Below are 23,895 nucleotides of genomic sequence, written 5' to 3' on the forward strand. Positions count from 1 at the left end.
TCGAGATTTCTATCGCGTGATAGCGCCCCGGTCAACTATCACGCGATAGAAATCGAGAGCGAATAATCTAATTGTTTTAGTATAAGTCTACTAGTCGTTCAAAACTTTATCGAAATCCTCCTCGCAGACAGTTCGAAAACGCAAAGAAGCGGCCGCCAGTTTTTTAAAAAGCGCACACTGCTAGGCTACTCACTATCTACAACAGAATAGATAGTGAGTAACGTAGCCAATCAGCTAACGGCTTTCGTGATAGATTTATACTTAGATTATAATTTTTTTTTTATTTTTGTCTTGTGTATGGAACCACATGGAATCTAGCCTACGGACACAGACGGATTTCCGGCTTTTGCGGCGCGAAACAATATCCGGAAATCTGCCTGTGTTTGCAGGCTGTATGGAATCTTGTTTGAAAACGAATCGAATACTTGCTTGAATGAGATTTTAGACTTAAGACTGTGGCATTGTTCGGAAGTAGTGGGTTAAAAACAAATGTTTTCTCCGTGTAGCTCTGTTTGGGCCCTATTCTCCAGGCCGGAAAGCCAGCTCTCTTGGCAGGTCTTACAGTGACAGGCTGCCAGTTTTCTTACTGGGGATAACACTCAGAAGGAAATTATTTAAATCATCACAATGTTACATGTAATTATCTTCGTTTTAGCAGGCACAATATTAATACTTCGTTGCACAACATTGCATTTTGATTGTACTCCTCTCCCAGCAACTATCTTCACCAATTTCTTGTGATGTTTTTTACATGACTTTACGCATCTCAGTTATTTCTATTTTGAACAGGATTTAAGTGACAGTCGCATTATCGAAATACTCCAGGATGTCGAAGTCCCAGAGTTCAGGCCAAGTTCAAAGGTAAGGCAACATCAAGTGGAATATTTTACCATTTTGTAGACATTCTCCTGAGTAAAGTTGTTATTGAGCCTCAGCATATTTTTCTTGGTAATTTTTCTTGGTGAGAATGATTTTCGAGCTAGTACATCAGAGTTAAATCTCGCCTCAAGGAAAGCCCGAAAATTTGTTTTCTCTTCAAGGCAACAAGGCAATTTTGGTGGAAAGCGGACAGTAACACACACGTTTTTAGTTTATTTTGGTTCTAATAGTTCATACTAACGAATTGCCAAAGGTCCCTGATTTCGTTCGGTCCTTGAGTGTAGAGGTGTACAAGCTTTAATTTGTTTTATTTATTTTTTTATTGTTTGTAGCAAATTGAAACCGACGAAACGGCATCAAAACAATCTGAGTCATCTAATCTGTCGGCTGATGACGTCAATAAGTTAATACCAGATCTTAAAGACTTGATAGCAAAAGGAATAAAATCTAGCAACGGTAGGTAAATCAAGGCACTGTCTAAGGCACTCCATCCGTGCAACTGAGATGTGGTATTACTGCCTGAGATAGACATATGTTTCTTTATACCATGCCATTGAAAATACAGCCAATCAGAATGCCGGAAAGCTCTTATACATTCGATGGTATTACGTGCAACCTTTTCATCATGCGCCGCGCGTATGTCGCATTGATTGTGTTGACCACTGTATTTGACGTGGTATAAAATAGTTACACAACGCTCTCTCGTGGTATACCATGGAATATCCCACTTGTCACTTGTATTTTCTCCATATACACGCTTGCCTAGCATCTATGTGAGCTGCTGTGTTTAGTCCTTTTCGCTGTGTGCAAGCACCGTTTTGTGACTATCACTTGTTTCAGGCCGGCTGTTAACCGGGGCGGAGGGGGGGGGGGGGGGGTCTATGTGTCGGCGATTTGAATTGTAGACCGCTAAAGGAGACCAAAGGGTATGACTAAAGCATTACTTGAAACTTAAATGATATTATTCTAACAACATTTTCATGCCTGATAGGTGCGCACCACCAAACACAGTTTGACAGCGTTTTCATTTCTTTGCGTGCAACCCTTAGCGATACCTTGACGGCTGAAAATATTGGCCTTCCGCCCTGAACAGCCGCACTGATAGAAAATTTGCAATTCAAACTCGTAACCCACACGACGAGCGTCCCTGACCCTTTCACACAACAATCCGTTATCTCCAAGGAAGAGGGGAGCGGCGCTATTAGTCGCTCAGACATCAGTTTTTATTACGGTTCTTTGTTGTCAGTTTCTATCGATTAAGGAGATATTTCCCAAATTACTTTGTCAGCGTTTAATTACTGCCTTACTTCTGCTCTCAGATGTATCGCCAATGTTTCCTCAAGAATTTGAAAAGGACGATGATTCCAATGGCCACATCGACTTCATCACCTCGGCTTCGGTTAGTTATCATAACTATTTACTCTTTTATGACGCTTTCCATTCGATTAAAAAGTTCCGGTACGAACTTCTGGAAATTTACAGTGACGAATGCGAGGTACACCGAAATTTTCGGAAATTTCTTACAGAGAATTCCATTCGATTTGACTTTCCTCCCGGAATTTGTGAAATTTTCGGTATTTTCGGTTGAATGGTTTGCTTGTCGGAAATTCAACAATTTCCGGATTGGATTTTCTGGAAACTTTCCCGGGAAATTTCCGTACCATATGTCCCTGTTTCGAAATTTTAGGAATTTTCGGTTGAATGGAAAAGGTCCCTAGTCACCTAGCAGCTACTAGTTCTATCCTCCCTGCCTTTTTGGAAGATTTTTTTAATTGCTGGCAGTTTAAGTATTTGTGTGATTTCGGATTGAACATTCTTCACGATGTTTATATGTTTCAGAACCTTCGTGCGACGATGTACAGTATAGAACCCGCTGACCGCTTAAAAACAAAGAAAATCGCGGGTAAAATAGTTCCAGCCATCGCTACAACTACCGCTGCTGTAGCCGGCTTGGTAAGTAGGAGTGATTCAATCTAATCGGGAAGAGATTTCCAGGTTGTAACACTGAGCTCTAGGATACTCATGAGAGCTAGGCCTTCATATATGTACGTATAGAGAGAGAAAGCTACACAAGAGTGTCTGGATGGGGCTATTCTTGTAGATCTCACTCTGTTTGACGCTGACGTGGGAGATCTGGGTTCGAGATTAGGATGGGATTTAACTGATAACTGGTCAATATTTGAACTGTCAGATGAGAAGTGGCGCGTTTTTGAACTGATTGCCGATATGTGAGATCTGCAAAATTTACTTATAGCTAAAAATGAGCTTAAATTTTAACTCATAGCGGCTGGAAGATCGCCAAAAGTTTAACTGGTGAGTGATAAGATCCCAGCACCACCTTCAGGCCGTCCCATAACTATTGTAGGTCCAAATATGACAAACTTCCCACGTACTGCAAGAGGGCGTTTTCCCGATACTATGCAGGGAAAAGAAGATAGCATTTATCACTGCATGATGCTTAGTAATACAGACCTGAGTGTATTGCCTCTGTCTCAGGTCGCTATCGAGCTGGTCAAAGTAGTTATGAAGAGTCCCGCTGAAGACTTCAAAAACTGCTTCATGAACCTGGCACTACCATATGTCATCTTCTCTGAACCAGGCCCCCCTGAGGTCACAGTAATCAGGTCAGCCCAGTATTTAAGGAGATATTTCCCATTATATTTATATTTGTTATGCATGATTATATGACAGTGATGATCTCTTCTCGTTTTATTTCATTCCAAAGGGAAGGCCTGTCCTTCTCAAACTGGGACAAGTGGGTCGTCAAGGGTACGCAAGATTATAAACTGAAAAGCTTTTTGAAATATTTCAAGGTGAGGAAGCAGCTTTTATGGATGTGCATACAGTTTACCCCAATTAAACGGCCACCCTTGTGGAAGTGGATAGTGGCCGCTTAAAGGGGACTGGCGGCTCAAAAGAGGTAAAAACAATAGAAAAGCCCTCATCTGGACTTTGATTACTGGCCGCCTAATGAGGGTGGCCGTTTAATAGGGGTTCGACTGTAGTACTCGTATGGTCTAGAAATTATTGCTAGGTCTTTTAGTCAACAGTGCAAGCCTGGCTAGTGGTCTTATGTGTTATTTTCGTGAGCAAAAGCTTCAGATGCCTTCTTAACATCCAGGCCCCGGCTGTTCGAAGGCTGGATAACGGGTCCACCAGATAAATCACTTACCAGTGGATAGCGTGGTTCCACTAGATAGCGATTTATCAGGTAGATAGCGTTATCCAGCCTTCGAACAACTGGGATCTGATGTATAGAATCCATTGCGACGCAAGGTTATCGGTATCTGCGAGCGAGAGAACATACGTGCATACATATTTATTCAAATTTATAAACAAAAAATATTCCCATAATAAAAATCGAGGTTACCTCTATAAAAGAAGAAGACCGGGTGAAGATTCGGAACAAGAGGGTGCGTGCCGGCTAATTGAAAGAGACGGGTTCTCGTGAAAGACTGATCTACACCATGGATGTTTGTAGTCAGACTGACAACGTCACTGAAAACCAGTAAAAACGCAAAACGGCGACAATAAATGAAGAAAAGAGCTCTGCTCTGAGTATTCTCCTTTCAGTTTACGTATTGGCGAAATGCCCCAGAAGTATTAGTGTATTTGTCAACCATTTCCATCTGCTATTGTCTCCTCTGTAGGATACGTACGGATTTGATGTGTCCATTGTGGTACATGGTGTAAAAATTGTGTATGTTCCTCTGCTGCCGGGGCACTCGAAACGCCTTGAACAGAAGTAAGTCCCCTCTCTCTTCATTCATTCTCGTTTATGTTGAAGATAGTGACTGAGTATAGCTTCCTTGCACTTTGTTGTAATGCGTGGTATATGCTTCCTGTTGTGTCGTGTCGCTAAATTATTACAAGCCCTTATCATTTTGGTTTGTCCAGTGCCGGTTATTAACGTACTTAATGCATCTTTTCCTAAACTGCTCGCAGAATGACCAAACTAATAAAAGCTCCTGGCAAAGCCTACGTGGACCTCACCGTTTCATTTGAGGGTGACGGTGACGAGGATCTACCCGGGCCTCCTGTAAGGTACTATTTTGGTTCCTAAAGATGGCCCTTCAGAAACGTCCTATGAATGCCTTATAACCTCTTGGGAGCACCTCTGGTGGCTTTTTTAACGATCCTAAACCACGACTGGTCGAAATATCTCTCCAACTCATCATTGGTTGTACATTTATTGGACGGGAATAGGACCTTAATTGTCAAGCATGGCAATACTTTCAAATTTTTACGTTTATTTGTTCGAAAGACTTTTGAGTCTCTTGATCTGCCCCATATTTAAATGTAGTATGATAATTCTATTCAAAGTCTTTTTTAAAAAGCCTAAATGTAATCAATTTAGTCTAAATTAAACTCCAGCTAACAAATGGCTGGAAATTGCAAGTACATAAAGTATTTTCTTGTATCATAAGGTCCTGAAATCCTGGGTTATATTTTTGTACCTCTGACATTTTGAGTCCTAATCATTGCTCTTTCCGATTCCTATATTTCTTGTGTAAGTATTGAAAATTCAATGATACGTCAAGACAGTATCGCTTTGTTTGTCGATGAATTTTAATATTCTCCTCACCTATCTTGCTAGTAATGTAACGTCATTGAAGGGAGAATTTAGGGAGAAATTAGTGGTTTATAAACTCTCTATAGCTATCTGTTGAGTTACATGCAAGACGAACCTTTTAAAGTTGATATACTTCAGTGCTCTTGTCTATACCAGTGAATATGTAAGACCTCCCACTTTACCATAAAAGGCATGCTAGCAGATTTAGCACTGATCATTTAAGATACACGAAGTGTATCTGTTTACACTATAACTGAAACTGAGTCCAAATGTTTCGCGCGATTTTCTTCTGGTTACACGAACTGATAAATTTGGGCCAGTATCACAATTGAACATAATTATATGTAACTATGGAATAAAGTGATTGTCAACGTTTGAATGACTATCCTCTCACAATCTAAAGGTACTGTGCTCAAAGAAACACTAAATCGTGTCTCTATATTAAATATCAAATTTGCGCGTGGAAGTTTAGTGTTTAAACACGATGACCGTGCTTTCACTGAGGCCATTCTACAGCACAAATCACGCTATGCCGTGCAGAATTCATTGGAATTTCTATAACGCAACTGTGGCTTTTGAATTACCAAAAATCGACTCTTGCACAAAAAGAGCCAAAACAGAAACCTCGAGAAAAATGATAGCCGACACCATGTTCCAGGTAACGATGATTCCCATTATGTCAAACCCTATATTGGGCAGAACGTTCTGAAGATAAGAAATGTACTTCTCGAAGTTAAACCGGGGTTTCTTTGCGTTGTGTCTCAACTTGCCGACTGCCCTTGCAGCGCCACGAAGAACGATGTCCATGACTTCTCGTCGGGATCTCTTCGGGGTTTCGTTTCCCGAATGATCCTTATCCGCCTCCTTTGCGCTAAGCTTGTCGTCTTCCGACATGTCATTTTCCGGCTCGTGTCCGTGATGTTTGTCGTAGTCGGAGAACTCCGGATCGCTTGTAGTGGCGTGCGCACGAAGGTGGGATTCGCCGGCGTAACTCTTCTTCGTTGACACTTCCTCCACGCCAGACTTAGCTTCACTGTCTGACTGTGAAGCCAAAGGATTGGAATTTGTTTTCTTTAGTGGAGTGAGGCTCGCCTTACGATAACTTTTCTTTGCACTGTTAACCCTTCTCCACAGACTTCGTCCTCGCTTTTGATTCGTTTGCTTCTCGTTCTTTCTCGGCCGCTCGGGTTCTTCGTCTTCAGAACTGCTGTCGGGTCTCTCGGCCCAGGCTTTCACTACCACCGCAAGGTACCTGAGAAAATTCCCACACAAATTTTATCTCATTATTGTATCTGTGAAACAATGCGTTATCTTAACTATGTCCTGCTTTACTGCAATTAGATGCTGTGTTCTCTGATGAACGCGCGCACGAAGATTTTATTCCGAGTTTTAAGCCTTCTGAGAGGCTTATGTTTAAGTTGTTTGTTATCTTGTGCCCTCTGAGTCAATACACCTTGTTGTTAGAGATGCTAAAATGTAATATACACATCAGTTAAAAAGCGAATGTAACACACAAACAGCAAGGCGCAGGTTCTTTATGACAGACGCGCGCAAATCCATAACTCGATACTGAGCGTGCACTTGTGTATTATTTTGTCAGCTTATGGCGCCTGATATTCCTGTCTCGTTCCGTCCAAATGTAACTTGCTAAACGAACGCAAAGGAAGGGTGAAGTCTACAACTTGGTGGTTGCCATAGGCATCACTTTTCAAAACACTCTGACTATTCCCTTTGATTCCCCTGATAACAAAACATTTTCCCTGGCCAAATAAATACGAAATTTCAGATATAGTAGTCCTGCCGTCCTTTATACCTTTCAACAGTTTTCGCCTTGAGATCACACGTGACCCGAAATGTTTCTTCTAGCCTTCAATGGTATTAAATCAGCAGTGTTACAATATCAGTGTTCCCTGACTCAAAATAAAATCCCCCGACTTTTCCCTGGCCTGAAATAATTTTTTTTTCTCTGACCATTCCCTGGCCTGTGGCAACCCTGCATTACCAGTCAGTTTAGTACCAAGTTTAGGATTTCAGCCCTGATTTCAAGACACAAACTACTATGTAAAGGCATAAGTAAGATGGGATGACTTTCTCCTTACCACGAGTACTGCTTTGTGACCCAAGCAGCCATGCATAGTGGGTAGACAGCTGCGATACTGGGAACCAATGCGTAAATCGCGAACACTTTATGCCGCTCCTTGTACAAAAACAGAAATGCATTCACTGCAAGGGAAGCGATGCTGTACACCAAAAGAACTGCCAGGGTAACCTGTAGGTTGAAAACAAAAACGGTGAAGACAGCAGTCTTTTTCGTTAAACAAAACTGTTGAAGTTGTAAAATGAAAACAATTTTCCAAAGTTCATTTTGCAAAGAGACAGCACAAAAGGAACACAGTGCTCGATTATTTTCCACACTAGGTAGAAACACGGAACTACATTATATGTGTTTTTTTTGTAAGGTGTCTATTTGGACAAGCTTGCGGGGCTAAAATTAACACATCGTACCACCTTGTATGTGCCACATGAGAGAACAGCTAATCTATCTCGTAGCGGTCAAACTCTCTGGTTGAACCACTCTAAACAACATAATAAGCAGTATCACTGGATTTCTGCTCAAAGCTTTTACTCAAAATAGTCACATACTCAGGTTTCAACCAAAAGCTTTTGGAAAGCTATAAACAATATTTCCATCATAACAAAGAGTACTGATTACCTGAAAGGCAAAACTCTACGCCGCAGAAACGAGTTGCATTCAGGGTAATGTATCAGTGAAGGGACATAATTTCTCGTATTCAAACCTTGCGTCATTTGCTATCCATCTTATAGACGTGACTATGTCGTTCACTAGTGGCAATTACGGTAAAACCTGCTTGACTGAAATGAATTGACTACAAGAATATCTGTTTGGTCTGTTTGGGGCAGGAAGCGAGAGAAATGGGCTATTTCCGAGTTTCCCCTTACCTCTGTGTGAAACCGAGTCTTCGTGCGAAACCATACAAATGAAAATGTGTTTCACCGGCACCTCCATTTTCATCTGCATCAAGCTCATTTTCATATGGACAGTTTTGCACGGACTCGTTTTGAAACAGAGGTAAACGATAACTCGAAAATGGCCTATTGAGATCTTAGCTTCAATGCTACATCATTCGCTTATTCACTTACTAAATGGGCGCTCAATCAGTCAATCAATCATTGATTAATTTGTCATTTATTAAATGTTAGGATCAGATTTGCCTTACCCTGCATGCAGACGCAGACTTTTTCACAAATTTTCCTCTCTCTGAGAATGACACCACACCTTGTCTGAACGTGATTGGTGAGTCTCTGTTGATCAAGTGCGACGTTATCTCATCTGAAAAAAGACACCACCGTCATGAACGCAAGACTAACTAAGGAATTCAATAACAGCAGAGATATACTAACTTCCATCTGTAAAACGGGGTGTTTGGAAAACCCGAATAGCGAATAGTCGCGAATAGCGAATAGTCGCGAATAGTCCCGAATGGTGCGGATAGTCTCGAATAGCGCGAATAGTGGCGCACAGTCGCGAAAAGTGGCGAATAGTGACGAATAGTCGTTAATAGTCACCGCTTTAGGTCTAATATCCTGCGTTAATTAATTATTCAAATAAGCAACAGAATTTCAGTGAATTTATTACCTTTTCTTCTCCGGACTCAGGCTCGGGCTGTCCATCGCCGACATTAAGAAAACAGAAAACACAAGGATAACCTAATAAAGACGTATTTGCGCTTTTGGAGCGGTTAAAACAGAAGAAATTACGTTTAGAAACACCCTTTGTCCTGATAAGCGTCTGTGCTTTTTAGCGGGAAAATCCCGTTCTACGTTGCTGCGAGGTTGACTGCCAGATACTGGGTACCCTATTTGCTACGATTTGCCACTGATTTGCCACTATTTGTCACTATTCGAGACTGTGCGCCACGATTCGCACTATTCGAGACTATTCGTACTATTCGCTATTCGCTATTCGGGACTATTCGCTGTTCACTATTCGCGACTATTCGCTCTTCGCTATTCGGGTTTTCCAGACACCCTATAAAACGTTGCTACAGGGCGGCAACCCTGAGGCAACGAACAAACGTTTTTAGTGGGTAACGGTACAGGCCCGCTCAGAAGGTTTTTAATCTACCTCGTGTATCTTCACTTTAAGCCGAGCCTAGGAAAGCACTGTCAGATTGCTTCTGTTGCCTCGACCTCAGTGAGGTTGGAAAAGAGAGCTAACGCGTATGAAACATGCATCGTTCAGCAACATTTTCTCTTAGCAGAAGATATATGTACAGTTATGGAAGGTACTTACTGTGGAACTCTATCATGGAATAACCAGTTATGTACATAACACACACCGCGACACTCCAGAATAGGGCCAGGGTTGCCATGACGTAACAACCTGCTACGAAGCGAACCGCTTTTAGTATGACCAGCGCGTAATCCGGGATCTCAGATTTATCCCTGCTGAGGTTGATCTTCACGTCTAGTGTCTTATCAAAGTGAAGGCAGACATAGATACCCGCGCCGCAAATTAAACCAAACGTCACAGTAAAAAGTGGTATCCACTGTTGAGAAAATCAAGCAGATTGTCAACCTATTACAATTGTTTGTCACTTTAAGGGACAGTATTACGGCCGATGTACAATGGCCGGGTGCTTGCTAAGAACTTGAAATATCATCTTGCAGTTAAATGAAAAAACAACAAAAGTGGTGAAAGCAAAGAAGAGGATTAGGCTAAGGGCAGGACATGACTGACATTTCAGGCTAAGAATAAGGTGGAGGTCACGAAGAGGAGAGTGGAAAGAGTTTAGGAGGATGTAGAGAGTGTAGGGGGTTGGTGTAGACGAGATGCAACAGCGGGAAGAAAGTGAGATAACATCGTGTCGCCCCGTTGGGTGAAAGATTACGCCATTTGAAGGAAAGGGGAGTACTTGGTGCTTAGTTTTTGACAATCCAAAACTGAAAACCATTTTGAAAATGCTGCCTTCTCCGACTTCGTGCGTGAGGCACTTGATAAAAGTACATTTCCGTAGTGGTTCCAACCAACTGAGTCATTCAACTCTGAGAAAACTTCATTCCCTTACCTTGAAAACTTTCGCGCATCTTTCCAACGTTTTCGGATACCTTTGCTCATCTTCCAGCTTCGACATACCCTTCTCCAGCCACGGTAACATTCTTTTGTTGGTAAAAATCGTGCACACAAAGCACAGAAGAACGAGACTTAACGACACTGAGGCCCATCCATAGGTATAGACTTGTCTTGCCGCTAAAAAGTCCAATGTCCCATGAGCGAGGAGCATAGTGAGCCATACAAACCCTCCAACAATCCCTAGAATTCGATACCTTGGGTGCGTGTAGCCTGACAAGGCTGCAGATACAAGAATAACAGGTCTTAAGATGTCGAATGTTCTTGTAGTTGGCATGTCTATGTTTTCTGTCGCCAGCTGAGGGTTGCGCTGTGTTTTTACAGGCGGTGAGATGTTTCCTTTTCCTCTCCTAGCGAACAAGAATCGAAACATGACTGCAAGGAGGTGAACCTAGTTCCTGCAGACAAATAACGAACCGAGATTAGAAAATGCTGAAGTCAAAAGGTAGCAAAAACTGAAAGTAACATCCCTGATTTGGGGACCTTGTGCTTAGAAATGCGCTTTTTAGGAGATCGTGAGTGATATGGTCACATGTTGTAAATCATACAGTGTTTATATGGGAATCAAATAAATTCATGTCCGTAAAATATTATTTCTGGAATAGATCGAAAGTGAATGACTCCACATCAAAGTGGAAGACTCCATATCAACGAAAAAAATAATTGATCGCTGGCAACTGAAAAAAAAAAAGAATTAATTGATCTCTGGCGTTTGTTTCTAGAGTCATTAGCTTTGATGAAAAAAAATCTTTACCCGATATCTTGAGTTTATAAAGGCCCGCGAATGTTCTAAGATCGTATTTTTTCGGAACTTATCCTATGGGACATCGCATTCCAGGTTTTTTAACGTAGTATGTTTAATCGTACCATGTTTGCTCCGATCACAACTGAACAGTACCAACAAATTGATTCACCAACAAATCGAAATGCAGAGCACATGAACTGCCAGTTGGACTGAGCCCCGGAACTGGTGAGCCCCGGACTGAGCATAAATTAAAAACTAATAATTTAAAAATACTAATAAAATATTATGAATTAAAATAATATTAAAACAGGCGCCGGATAACATGGAAGCTGTCGAAGACGATTAGATTTCCCTTTCTTATTTCCGCTATTCCCATTTTTGGTGCAAACAGCTTTCAATTCGATCTCCATGCATCACTCTAATTTTCAATCAAAACAACAAAAAATGCAAATCGTAACCAGTTCATTGTAAATGTCAACATTAAGGATTTTCTGTCAAATAAACATAACACGGATATTTCTGGCGTTGATTCCGTCTACCAATGCCAATTAAATCTAATTTAAAGCGTTAAATCTGGAAAGGAATTCGTTCCAAGGGCGATAAAATCGCTAAATTATGCAATAAACGAACGATAAATCATTCATTCATGGTGCAGTTTCACAGGTAAAGAATAAAATATTTCCTAGACTGACATTTAACGTGATTGAACTCGCCTGATGGATAAACTTGATCGCTAGAATCATAACACTTTGATGAAACATTCCGCTTTGTGTTTATTAGTGATTCATTTGCAATATATTTAATGATTGTGGCTGATGTTCAACTACCCGAAGTATTCTCATATTGACCAGTTGTCTGACCAGTTGTCGATGTTGGAGTATGAAAACGTTACCTTGCCTATATGTAAACTCACTTTGCAAGCTAATATCAAAGTAAACCATTTCTGCGAATGGAAATCCGTTACTCCGCGAGAAACCTATTTCACAGCTAACTGATACCAACAATGTCAATTTCGCAAGTAAATTTCTGAAGAAAGAAACACGTCATGAGTCAACAACGTTACCTTTGACTGCACAGTTCATCGTGATCTTTCTAACCGGCTCCAACGTCGAACTAAATTCTGTTCATGAATTGTTGTAGAGTCGTATACCGGTTATCTGATTGAGGTGGTTCGCTCAGGGATCAAACGAAATGTTTCTAACTCATCCGGAAAGAGAGTGCATGACGTAAGTTACTAATTGACACGAAACGTCAATCGCAAACTGGTACACCTTTCCTAATGGACAAGTAAACATACCGAGCAAAATTAAACTTTGAAAAGAATCGGTTTTAGAAAAGGTGCAATGCTAGTATTTCGCTTTGTGTGTTTAAAATGGCTCAAAACCTGAAGAAATCAATGCTTTGTGACCTTGACTTCGTGTGATTTGTCGGGATAGTTAAGAAATACGACATGATCTTCTCGCTACGCAACGCAGGTTGATAAATAATCGTATCGTGGAGTTGTCTTGCCAATTGAGACAACACATATTAAGAAACGACAACAAAGAAGGTCCTACAAACTGTCAACAGCATCCTCATCAACAGATCAGAAAACTACCATGAAAACAAGTAGTTACTTACTTCCAAATATGTCCTTCAGTTCACACTGCGCCGTTTCTTTGCAAAGTGTTCCCTAATTGGGAATGTTATGAGGTATTACGCTCTGTAAAATGTTCCAGATTGTAGAGATCTATATCAAAATATCGCCTTGTTCGTACAGAGAAACCAAAACATTCACGGTATTCTGTCCACAGTGAATGACAATGACGAAATACAGCGTGTTACAACAAGAGATAAATTTGCATAAAGACCCCGATATTATTCACATTAAAAGATATTAAACAACAAAGAAATGTTCCCAAAATTGACGTCCCTGTGGACTTCCTTTTGTCTTTCTGAAGAAACCGTTTACCCGTCAATCAATAGACCTTCCAGATCGTATTGTTATTATTTTTATTCTTTACCGCGTATTTTTTTTTCCTAGCTTCCTCAACGAACCATGATTATGAAGGAAGTGACTGTTTGCAACGTAATTTAAAAGATCACTGTGCCTGATAATGAACTCTAGTGACCTGTGTGGTCAGTGGTTTCGTTGGCAAGAGAGGCAATATTCACGGCAGGCGAAACCGCGATCTAGCCCAGGGCGCGCGATCTAGCCCTACCCTCTGTACCCAGCGGCTTTTTATGCGCGGTTTCTGGTGTCTGATCCGAAGGATCTATCGCGCCGTGCACGAAGGAAAAAATCTTTAGCACCCAGGGTAGTCCGAACGTTTCTCACGACGTTGTTGCAAAAAATTTCGGGCGTTTTATTTCGGACGGATTTTCGGACTGATTTCGGACTAAAAATTCGGACATTTTGCTGAAATATACAAAGAATGAGACTACCGGAAACATTACATTACATTAGGCCATCTTCGCTCCTAAAGGGGAGCATAGGGCGTCAACCATGGATCTCCACCTAACTCTATTACTGGCAGTTCGCTTTGCCTCTATCCACGTGAACTTATTCTTGGCGAGCTCAGCTATCACACTTCGCTTCCAGGATGGCTTTGGGCGACCTCTTCTTCTAGAGCCCTGAGGGTTCCACTCGAGAGCGCAACGTGTGATATTATTCTCAGGCTTCCGTAGCGTATGCCCGACCATTTCCATTTTCTTCTCATAATGCTTTCTTCTATACGTATTTGTTGTGTCCTTTCCCATAGTTCTTCATTTGAAATGACCTCTGGCCAGCGGATGTTCAGGATCTTCCTTAAACACTTGTTGATAACGGTTTGCAATTTCTTGGTCAGTAGTTTCGTCGATCTCCATGTTTCCGAACCGTACAGAAGGGCAGACTTACAGAAACAACACATGTGAAAATGATAGTTCTACTGCACCCTCAAGGTTTTACAGATATACCGACGAAAAAGTAACATATTTTATCAAGCCGCAACTTATCTCAAACAGAGTTCGCTCCTGCGCTTTGGAGCTACTTGAAAGTTTTAAAATGTAAAAAATGTAAAATGTAAACTGTAAATATATTTCGGACCCTCTCAAATTTCAGACGGTTCTATTTTCGAACACTTTTTATTGCGCCAAATTAAAATCGTCCGAACGTTTTTGCAAGTAATGTATCTTATGGACCGTATGGACACCCGCTTACGGAGACGCGTTTTGGGGTACCGGTAGTCGTGCACTCTTGGCAAGCTCAACTAGAAGAGATCAACGTGCTTCTGTGTAAGAGGCAATGCCTGGGCTACCTTCGCTACCTTTGGGGAGGAGTTTCCAGAAGGGTCGCTACTTTTCCAATTTACGAACAACCAATTTTATCGCGGGGTCGTTTTTACCTTCGAAACTTGACATAAAGGAGCGGCAAAGCTGGTCGGGGAACAAATTAGGATTTCTTACAACTGTAAGGTATCCTTTACTTCTGGTGTAGAGATGTAGCCTTCTACGGAGAAGAGTATGATGAGCTAAAAGAATGTCTGCATAGGAGGCGTGCAGTAACATAGAAGATATCCAAAAAGGTCATAGTGACCGGCTCAAAACAGTAGAAATATGGTCACCACTGGAAAACCATAAGGTGAATAATGAGCGAAGAACTGAACTTATAAATATTTTATTTTTCAAAACACTCCATATGTTAGGGAGCTTCGGATAGATAGATACTGTATGTTGTTTTCTACGTTGGTTCTTGTGTGTTTTACGGAATTCCGTTACTTAGTTAGTCATGCTGAGAGGCTCTGATGGTAAATATGGCGGCGAAGGTTGACACATCGCTTCGACAGTGGAAATTTTCGAGAAGACAGGGACCTTTAACTTTCAGGATGTTATATAATGTAAAGAATTTAGTCATTCACAACAATGTCTTTCGAGTCATTTGCGTGTTATCCCTGCACGAGATTCCTGCATAATACCCCACTTTATTTAATAACTCTGTGCGCGCTCTTTACAAGTGCTTTTGAACAAGATTACGAAATAAATCTTATTTTAGGAAACGATCCACCAACGCATTTTTTCCTGACAGTCGCGTGCTTGTTGAGGTCTTTTACAAGGTAATCGGTGTTTGAGTGGCGATGACAGATAAAGATAATTTCATTCTAACATAATCTTAGAGAACGAAGTAGACACAGAAAGTGGTAACAAGAAAACATTTTGGTCATAGAGTGGTCTCAGTTTCGTATATTCGCGTCTAGAAGCTGTGTTGACGAGTTCTGCTTTAAACAAAGAAACTCAAATCCCCTTTTTTGCGTGATGTTTCTGGTGATTATATTAACGGATCTTCCGGTCACCGTAAAAAACGGCACAATAACTTGTTATTAGGCCCGGGTGGTAAACCATCAAATCCGGTATTTCCTGCACCTGTCACGATCTGGGGCTTATAGTTGCGTAGTTAAGTCCTACTTATAATCGTCGTTTAGCACTTAGTGGTTTCCTTTAGTTGCGTCTCGGTGTGAATTGTTTTTTTCTCTCGAGGCCCTTTATTAATACCGCATTTCCTCGATTAAACGCTCACCCTCGAAAAATCCGTCCCCCTCTAATAAAGACCCCTTTAAGGGACGAAATATGCTGGAAAACATCCAGCCCCACTTAAAATGAACGTACGTTACTACGAACAATGCATTGACAAATTTAGAGTTACGAGATAAAAGAAAGAAAGGATAAATTTACGAGATTCACCATCCAAGAAGTAGGAACTATCTTTATAATACAGGCGGCATCGGTCAGTTCATTTATCATTGCAACTGAAAGTTTTGCCAATGTCAAAAGAAATGGAGCCGAATTTGAAGTGTACTGAAGTGGTAAAGGTAAAGTGTGTGTACGAGCCAAGTGGCCCATAAGGCTGGTGTTTATCTCTGGTTTCTGTAGCATGAAGCGGCTATATAGGAGTATTTCTCTCCCCCTGGATGGGAGGCTAGTCCATCGCAAGGTTACCCCCAGCATTAAGTTTGCCGGTACCCGTATATACACCCGGGTGGAGAGAGGCACTGTGAGAACACAACACAACGTCTCCGGCCAGGACTCGAACCCTGGCCGCTCAATCCGGAGACGAGTGCACTAACCATGATTGTGCATGTTGTTGTTAGTTTTTTTTATTTCAATCGTCTACGTCATTAGCCGGTCCCCCCGGGGGGGACTCCCATTTAAAATGGACGGGGGTGCTCGTCGTACCTTATAGGAGGTAAAACAGCGGTTTTGCTACCTCTCAGAGTGTTCAGCCTCAAAAGTTCCACAGCGGGAGCTTTTACGTTACGTTTTAGGGTATTGAGCCGAAAAAAATGTGACAAGAGATGTGTTGTTAAAGAATTAGTACCTTTTAGGGGTGAAAAACATTTCAATCTACGCCCACAAAGTAGGATTTTGGTACCTCTTAAAGGTTCTTTTCAAAATTTCCGACTAGCACCCCCGTCCTTTTTATTTGGGAGTCCCCCCCCCCCGGGCATTAGCCATCCTCATATGATCTGTTACTTATCGTTTTTCGAAACGAAACCATGCATCACTGTACTTTTTCTATAATCCAGCAATCTTTTTTGAACATGATTTTCGAAAAGAAAACAATGTGTCTTACTAAAGTTCAAAATACAAGGTTTGAACAAATAAATTTTATGCTCAATACTAGTTGTTAGCGTGTGTTTCGGTTTTTCTACTTTTTTCTTTCTAACATCAATTATAACATAAACTTAAATATAACTACCAACAAAAGTCACTCGAACAAAATAAATAAATAGAGAAAACATAACAGGTTAACTGAGAAGAAAATTGGCACTCGGTGAACTCTGTTGTTGTCACATGACATACTTACAAGCTTTCTGCCTTGTCGCGCGTCTTTCTAAAGCTACTTGGAATAAACAGATATACTTGCACTCAAAATAAAGTGCTGTTTGAACTCTCCGTCAATTTATTTTCTCTGTCTCTGTCTCATAGTCACACAGTTTGCCTTAGTAAGCCAAAAATAATGCACTTAATTCCAGAAAGGCAAATTTGAGATGGCGTTGTGAGTATTTTCTTGCCTGCTTAACAAACCCATATCCCAGGGGGACATATGTGTCTTCCTTGCTGCTCGCCCTCTTTAGAGTCCCATGTCCCCTCCATGCTTTCCCCAGGAGGAACCTTGCTTGTCGTTTCAGTAACGCCATGATTCCTGGCACGAGATGGGGTTGGAGCGGTCGCCTCAGTGGCATTTGCAGTAGTTGTGTTGGGAGAAGCTGGGCTTGGAGAACTCCTCCCCCTGGCTGGACCCGGAACGTCTCTGTCTTTTTCTGAAATACAGGGCAAGAATCCGGGAGGACACTCCTTGTCATCATATGTGGAAGGCAGTTTCTTGTTAGTTACAGGGAAGTTGTGCCCGAAGTTTGCTGCGAGGAGGATGATCATAACGACCTTTATTACCATGTCTGCTCCGTGCTGAACTGAAGAGAGAAAGATAGGAAACGTAAGTTTCTTTTCTCAGAAATTAGCGGCAGTGTTTTTTTTTTTTTTTTTTTCTCATTACGCGAGCGTCTGCCTTAATTGATCCGGTATTCTCCAGTCTATACGATATTTAGAGCAGATAATATTGCATATTTGATAGTCTTGAGACTGACCTTAATTACCGATTAGGTTATTACTGAATCAATGGAGACCTTCCCTGCCCGTTTAGCAGGAGGCAATTCATGCGTCATCTCGTGTGAATTCTGACTTACTGTTTCACTTTACTTTATAATTAGCGTGATCACGAAATTTTTTAAAACATGTACACCTTTACTTTCAAAGAGAATTATCAAGACGAATTTCCGCTAAAGAAATCAGCAGGACAACTTTGCAAAGTACGTCACTGAAATTTTCGAGTCAACGGTCAAAGCTCCAAAGATATATGATTTCAGCTTGAGACGTGGGAAAAAGTGGTATAGGACTTATGCTTATTCCTTATTTTTTCCGGAACTCTAGCAAACTGTAGTTGTTTAAACTTTTTAAGAAGCGTTAATCGCGTACGGCGACGTACAGTAACCGTAAATTGAAAAAGAAAACACTTGTTGTGTTCTTTTTCCCCCTAACCAGGCAGATGACGAAAGGAGGAAAAAATGCTATTGCGTAAGTAGAACAATGTTTTCTTTTAGCGTCAGAGTTCCCAGAATTGAACGCATCCATCATAGCGATTTTTAATATCGAATCATAGTCCTTCAATCAAAAGGCCTACTGATTTGGATTTGTTTTTCTCGACTCCTCGGTTATCACGGTAGACCTTCGCTCCATTCTTAATCAAATGATCTTAAAACTGAAATTGTTTGAATTGCCTTGTTTTCGAGAGGACATTCTTAAGGTATGGCAGTTCAACGCTAACTGCAATTCTTAACCGATAATTGGAATAAACCTGCAGTTTAACATTAAACATGCAGTGCAAACTTGTCTCATGCCTTCTTTTTGAACTTCTTAATCTCGTACAAAGGAAGCTTGTCTGTTCCTCATGACACTAAGTTCTCTCAGGTGTGACATGACATATTTCTACCAGCAAGAGGAATAGGAAATTATAATTACGATCTGCTTTCACAAGTTTCACTTCATGGGAGTCACATATAGTTACTCATTCACTGTGGAGCCGCTTTACCTCCACTTCCATTTTTGCGCAGCGAAAGCTTTAAACGAGCTGTTTCAAATGAGCAAAAACACAGTATCGATAGAAAAAGTATCTACCTGCCTTGTGCAAGTTTTCGTGCACATACCTCTTAATTCCTTGTTGTCACGTATGAAATCCCCAGCTTTTCCCGGACAATTTATCTGAGTGCAAATGAGCTCTCTCTTTCTAACACACCCTCGGGATGACTGGGAAATTTTAGCTGGGTGAAACACTAGGGAAGAGGTTAGTACAGTTCTGCCTGCTGCATTGAAATACTGCACTTCAAAGCTTTTAACACCTTTTTATATGAAACGAAGCTCCCAGTAAGATACTGTGTTACAAGGTTAGAAAACAATCGGTTTGTAACAGATAGGGTCAGAGCGATAACAGCTTGGATTCTTGTCTGACACTCTGTGACATTTATGACTCCATGTCTGCTTCAACGAGCACGTATGCAGGAAAACGTCTCTTTAAAGAAACGAACAAGAAGAGATTTCTGGCGGCAAGTTTGCTCGAACTACGCGAAAAACAATTTTCCTTTTTGGCAGACTTATTCGAGGTCACACTGGACCTTGGCCGCCCGAGAAATGACTACGGAAATCGGACGTGCTCTAAGGTATAATCTTGCCGCATTCCTAGAAAGGGACGAACGCGCCAGCTTTCCCTACAGGGTTTCTGAAATTTTCTCCCGCGTTCCTCGTTAATTTTAGCGAAATAATCATGATATTGGTTGATTGTTTTGCCGAGCATTGCGTTGTGAAGGACATTTGCCCGAGGGGACTCCCCTATAAAAGTAGCCGGCGTTGCAGGCGGACGTGTCATAAAATTGGCGGTTTAGACTGTCTGCGACGCAGGCTACTACAAAGGACCCGTTAAAGTTACTCAAAACTCCTCAGTTTTGTGGGCGCGGCTCAAAAAATACCAGTTCTAATACAACAAATTAAATGACGTTGACTTTTTTAAAGTGACGATGGCTATATTTCAAAAACCAGTCGAGAAACACTGAAAGTTTTCTACTCAGGTACTGGGATAACTCTAACGACGGTCATTGTTGTTTTTAGCACCCCTAAGCGGAACTATGGACAAACGTTATCCCCTAAAATGAAGTAACAACGAATGCTCTATGACTTTTACAGGCCGTGCCCCCAGCCAAAGGATTTTTGAAGAATTTTTAGAAAAATTGCTAATTGCGCAGAATAATTCTGTACAGTCACCCACTTTTTCTTGTTTGGAATATTAATTTGGACAAACTGCTCTGCCGCCACGAGAATTTTAAAACCTTTTCACGGAGCAGAATTGAAGTAATCTCAATTTGATCGACGAAAACATTGTCAGCAGGCACAGAAGAGTAGACACCGCCTAACGGCAACTTATTTTTCGTGCAACTGAGTTGCACACGCTGCACGAAAATTTGCCTTGCGTACTCAAACACCTTGAAGCGAACAAGTCTCGCAATGTTTCCTGTTTAGCAATCATTGCAAACGTTTAGAATTTGATTCTACTTTTTGTCGCTTACAACACCAAGAAGGGTTACGACACCTCTCTCGCAATGTTTCGTGCACTGAATTGTCTCCCAACGGTAAGGCTAAGGTATCGACAAGTTCCACTTTTCCAAAAATAACGCCACTTCATATGTATTGCGTGCATATTTAGGCAATAGAGCACTTTTTCCGTGTTTACATAGACTGCTGGCAGTCTGTTTTTCTCTCGAAATTCAGCAGGGGTTATGAGGAATGACGCTTTAGGGTAAAGGGGAATGGGTCGAGACATGGGCGCGGCACGCACGTCTCGCCTTCTTCCCCACTCGGCCACCGCCATACTGTCCTTTTGTGTTCGCGATGACTAAACACTCGTCTAAGGGACCCTAAGAGAAGAAACCGGCTGCCAGCAGACTAGTGTTTACACAGCTTCATCTAAACACGAGGGGGCTTCGGAGAATTTGAGACAGATACGCAAACCCGAGACGCAGTCGGGGCTTGGCATAACTTTCGAGAGTTTTCTCAACCTCCCAAGTGTTTAGATGAGGCTATGTAAACACGGAAAAAGTACTCTACTGCTTTTATAAAATATTTCTCAAGAATACGCGCGAATTGAAAACGTCACAACCGTGTTTACATACTCTCATCTAAACATATCTATGGACCAATGAAAATGCGCGTAGTATCTCAGTTATTTTATAAATATTTATGATCATATAGGCGTGTTGCGTGATGATTCTAGTAAGAGCAACTGATGAAGGACTAGACTACAGTAGTGGACGTTCAGGTTTCGCTGCTTTGTGCAGACTCGCAGTAAAAGATCGGGGGACTCCCATGTGAAAGGAGCGATGAAGGTTGACGAAAGATTTGAACAAAACCCTTAAATGAAACTAATATGTGAGCGCGGCCTCCGCTTTTTTAAGATAACATTCTTGAACAGACACGTAAATGGAAGCTGTAGTTACTTAAACGACGATAAAGACAATCCATTAAGTGTCGAAATTTTAGAGATTTGATGTCTGATTGATCTTAACCATCCACAAAGAATGACGGCCTGTTTACTTCCGCGGGTTCAACCCTCAAAGATATCGTGATGGTTATATCATGAGGGTTCTTTCCTGATTAACCTAAGCGCGACCAAAATCCATAATCAGTTACATCTCTAATTTTCGAACTAAAGGTAACCGAACTATTATAATTAGGAATCAAGCCAGATATGAGATCTAAACCATTCATTAACACCAGCATTGTGGGATTACTTCAGAGGGAATGAATTTTCTTCAGGTTTTCCCTTATTATTTAAACTTATGGTAGGTATGCCTATCAGCGTCATTAGCAAGTTATCTATTTATCGGATTTCGCGCCTGAGAATCGAAATTCCTTTAAGATAAACATCTGAAAACTGTTAAAAGAAGAAGGAAATGGAATAGAGCCAATTCTTTTCAAGCAGGGATTAAGATCCTGATGGCAAATGAGGAAATACTTTTGAGATAGGGTTATCACTGCAACTCCTTGAATGTTTCAAAGCGAAGGCTCCGTCGTTTTCCCTTCTTTTCGGGATTCAGCTACTATCGGAGCCTGGTATCCTTCTGTCATCGTCGCTCTTCATCAGAAACGCGAAAAAACGCGAAAAAACGCACACAGCAGCAGTTCATTGAGTGCAGTGACGTCATGTTTGGTTTGCATTGCGCATCCTTCACTGCGCATAAAGTACTTTAACATGGTCAGCGGGAGAGGGAAGCTTTTGCTTTCCGCTGGTTTTTCTCACCCAACAATCATTAGGAGCAACAATGCTACCGCAAATATGTTTCCGCGTTTGTAAGTCCTTTTGAAACACTGTAATTTAGAAAACCCGCCCATCAAGGAAGTGAAACTTAACCACATGCCAGCTTGGCCTTGGAATGACTCAACAACACGAATTTCGAGATTAATGGCCTCTATAAAGTGTCCATCTGTTTATTATATATCTATACAAACGTAGGTTTTGTACACTGAGGGAACCGAAGAGTATCTAAAGTTTTCCGTTGTAAGAAAGTATCTATTTACTAAATGTCCTGAAAACTAGTAAGTAATATGGAATAAATGTAATAAATCAAAATATGCACTGGTGAGTTCAAGCATTTTCAGTTTGTCCGGTTATTAGTGCTGCGTAACCGAAACCATGTGTTTACCGGTACACTAAACGATAGGTTTTTGACCAATCAGAGCGCGCGTAGAATCTCAGTTATTTTGTACAAAAGGATAAACGTGCCGTTTCAAATGTCGTGCGGACTGTACAAAAACTTTCACGTCAAACATTTAATAAGTGAAGCATATCTTATTATGTAAGAATTAAAATTGGCCCCAGTCTTGGCCATTGAGATTTTAAACTTTAGATTTTATATTCATTCGTTCCTCTAGGACATACTGGGTCCAGTTGTCATGTCGGTTGCCTCTCTCTATGGTACAAAGGTCATTTACCGTATCTCCCTTGTTTCAGCACGTACGTTTTTGCCTGGAATATTCGTGACGCCGTTTCTTCGCAGTAGGAGGTACAATGATGCAAAGAACAGGAAAAGCTTCAAGGACGGACTTCGTGTTAACACTTTAGTGATGATTTAGTACGATGGCAGAGCCAAACGTTTCAGGTTTTGGGGGAAAGACCCATGCAGTTGATGTACGTACCAAAATGTCCCGACAATGTTCATGATTGCGTTGCTTTGTTTTATACGTATAACGGCTTGAAACTTATCGGCAATCCTTTGGCCGAGGATTCAGCTATGTTGTGGTCTACTTTGTTTTTGCATAGTACAAAATCAACTTTAAAATCAAAGGACCCCTTAAAAGAGCTAGAGACAAACATTCACTGAGCATTCCCCCATCTCCATGAAATGTTGCTTAAGATTGTGACCCATTAGCCTGTTTCCCCCTCTCCCTCCCCTTTAAGCGCTGCCACGCAAGTTGGTGACCCATGACCGAAGAACCTATAACGAAGACTTACTTTTAACTGATTCTGGTATGGTGGTATGCATGCTTCTCAGCAGAGGGAGAAGTAAACGATTTTCCCTTCTTTCTTCGACTTCCTGATCTCAGAATTACCACATGGGCTCGAATAAAACGCATACGTTGTATTTGTTGGAGCAGCACGGGGATCAGCACCTTGAGAAATTTTTCAGCGCTACTGGTCCTACTGGCGAGTGAATGTTCCCTGCAAATGCTATACATGCACTAAAATAAGGTTTGCAATATAATTACAGTGGTGCTTACATTTTGCTGTTTGTCTCTCTGGACAGTCGACTCTGTCTTTTCAGGACAGTGGCTAATAACAACTGACACAAATGAAACGAAATAAATGAGTAGCTGACGAGAAGCCCTTGCACAGTACTCTTTCCTCTGGTTTGTGTCTGTGAATTCTCTTTTCCTTATAACGGAAACAAAAACCCCCACTGCTTCACACGTGTGCTTTTCAAAAAGAAC

At 41.3% G+C, this 23,895-nt stretch overlaps 3 protein-coding genes across 7 annotated transcripts in view; 1 reads left to right on the forward strand and 2 right to left on the reverse strand.

Annotated features, from left to right (window-relative positions):
• The window catches only part of LOC110052893 (ubiquitin-like modifier-activating enzyme 6), a 32,124-nt gene extending 26,297 nt beyond the window's left edge, over positions 1–5,827 (forward strand). For all 4 annotated transcript variants that reach the window (XM_089275506.1, XM_089275508.1, XM_089275504.1 and 1 more), the window contains 8 exons: positions 790–861; positions 1,212–1,335; positions 2,199–2,278; positions 2,719–2,832; positions 3,376–3,503; positions 3,605–3,692; positions 4,530–4,624; positions 4,825–5,827. In XM_089275506.1, the coding sequence (XP_089131632.1) occupies positions 790–861; positions 1,212–1,335; positions 2,199–2,278; positions 2,719–2,832; positions 3,376–3,503; positions 3,605–3,692; positions 4,530–4,624; positions 4,825–4,942 (819 nt within the window). In that variant the 3' untranslated portion in view covers positions 4,943–5,827. The remainder of the gene's footprint in view (positions 1–789; positions 862–1,211; positions 1,336–2,198; positions 2,279–2,718; positions 2,833–3,375; positions 3,504–3,604; positions 3,693–4,529; positions 4,625–4,824) is intronic.
• On the reverse strand, positions 5,110–13,261 carry LOC110052770 (uncharacterized). 2 transcript variants are annotated; one of them, XM_020758939.2, is made up of 6 exons: positions 12,970–13,261; positions 10,543–11,002; positions 9,768–10,023; positions 8,692–8,804; positions 7,552–7,721; positions 5,110–6,704 (listed from the first exon to the last, which is right to left on the reverse strand). In XM_020758939.2, exons 2-6 carry the CDS (start codon positions 10,975–10,977, stop codon positions 6,008–6,010), a joined length of 1,671 nt encoding a protein of 556 aa, XP_020614598.2. In that variant the 5' UTR covers positions 10,978–11,002; positions 12,970–13,261; the 3' UTR covers positions 5,110–6,007. The 2 variants fall into 2 exon arrangements, with proteins under 2 accessions (XP_020614598.2, XP_020614597.2); XM_020758938.2 differs by lacking the exon at positions 12,970–13,261 and adding an exon at positions 12,413–12,577.
• A 3,694-nt stretch (positions 13,262–16,955) lies between these two features.
• Positions 16,956–19,234, reverse strand: LOC110052921 (uncharacterized). Its single transcript, XM_089275211.1, has 2 exons — positions 19,068–19,234; positions 16,956–17,777 (listed from the first exon to the last, which is right to left on the reverse strand). The coding sequence occupies exon 2, from the start codon at positions 17,758–17,760 to the stop codon at positions 17,383–17,385; it is 378 nt and encodes a 125-aa protein (XP_089131337.1). The 5' UTR covers positions 17,761–17,777; positions 19,068–19,234; the 3' UTR covers positions 16,956–17,382.
• Between the last annotated feature and the right edge of the window lie 4,661 nt (positions 19,235–23,895).

This window comes from Orbicella faveolata, unplaced genomic scaffold, assembly GCF_042242905.1.
Source record: "Orbicella faveolata isolate gen_17 unplaced genomic scaffold, um_ofav_v1 contig_36, whole genome shotgun sequence".
Lineage (NCBI taxonomy): Eukaryota > Metazoa > Cnidaria > Anthozoa > Scleractinia > Merulinidae > Orbicella > Orbicella faveolata.

What these genes read in the sequence shown, in the direction of transcription:
- LOC110052921 (XM_089275211.1), bottom strand. Translation starts at nt 17,760, where the DNA reads ATGGTAATAAAGGTCGTTATGATCATCCTCCTCGCAGCAAACTTCGGG.
- LOC110052770 (XM_020758939.2), bottom strand. Translation starts at nt 10,977, where the DNA reads ATGTTTCGATTCTTGTTCGCTAGGAGAGGAAAAGGAAACATCTCACCG. An exon ending in TTCCATGATAGAGTTCCACA is followed by an intron (nt 8,805 to 9,767) that starts GTAAGTACCTTC and finishes GTCTTTTTTCAG; the next exon opens with ATGAGATAACGTCGCACTTG. An exon ending in AGTCTGCGTCTGCATGCAGG is followed by an intron (nt 7,722 to 8,691) that starts GTAAGGCAAATC and finishes TTCAACCTACAG; the next exon opens with GTTACCCTGGCAGTTCTTTT.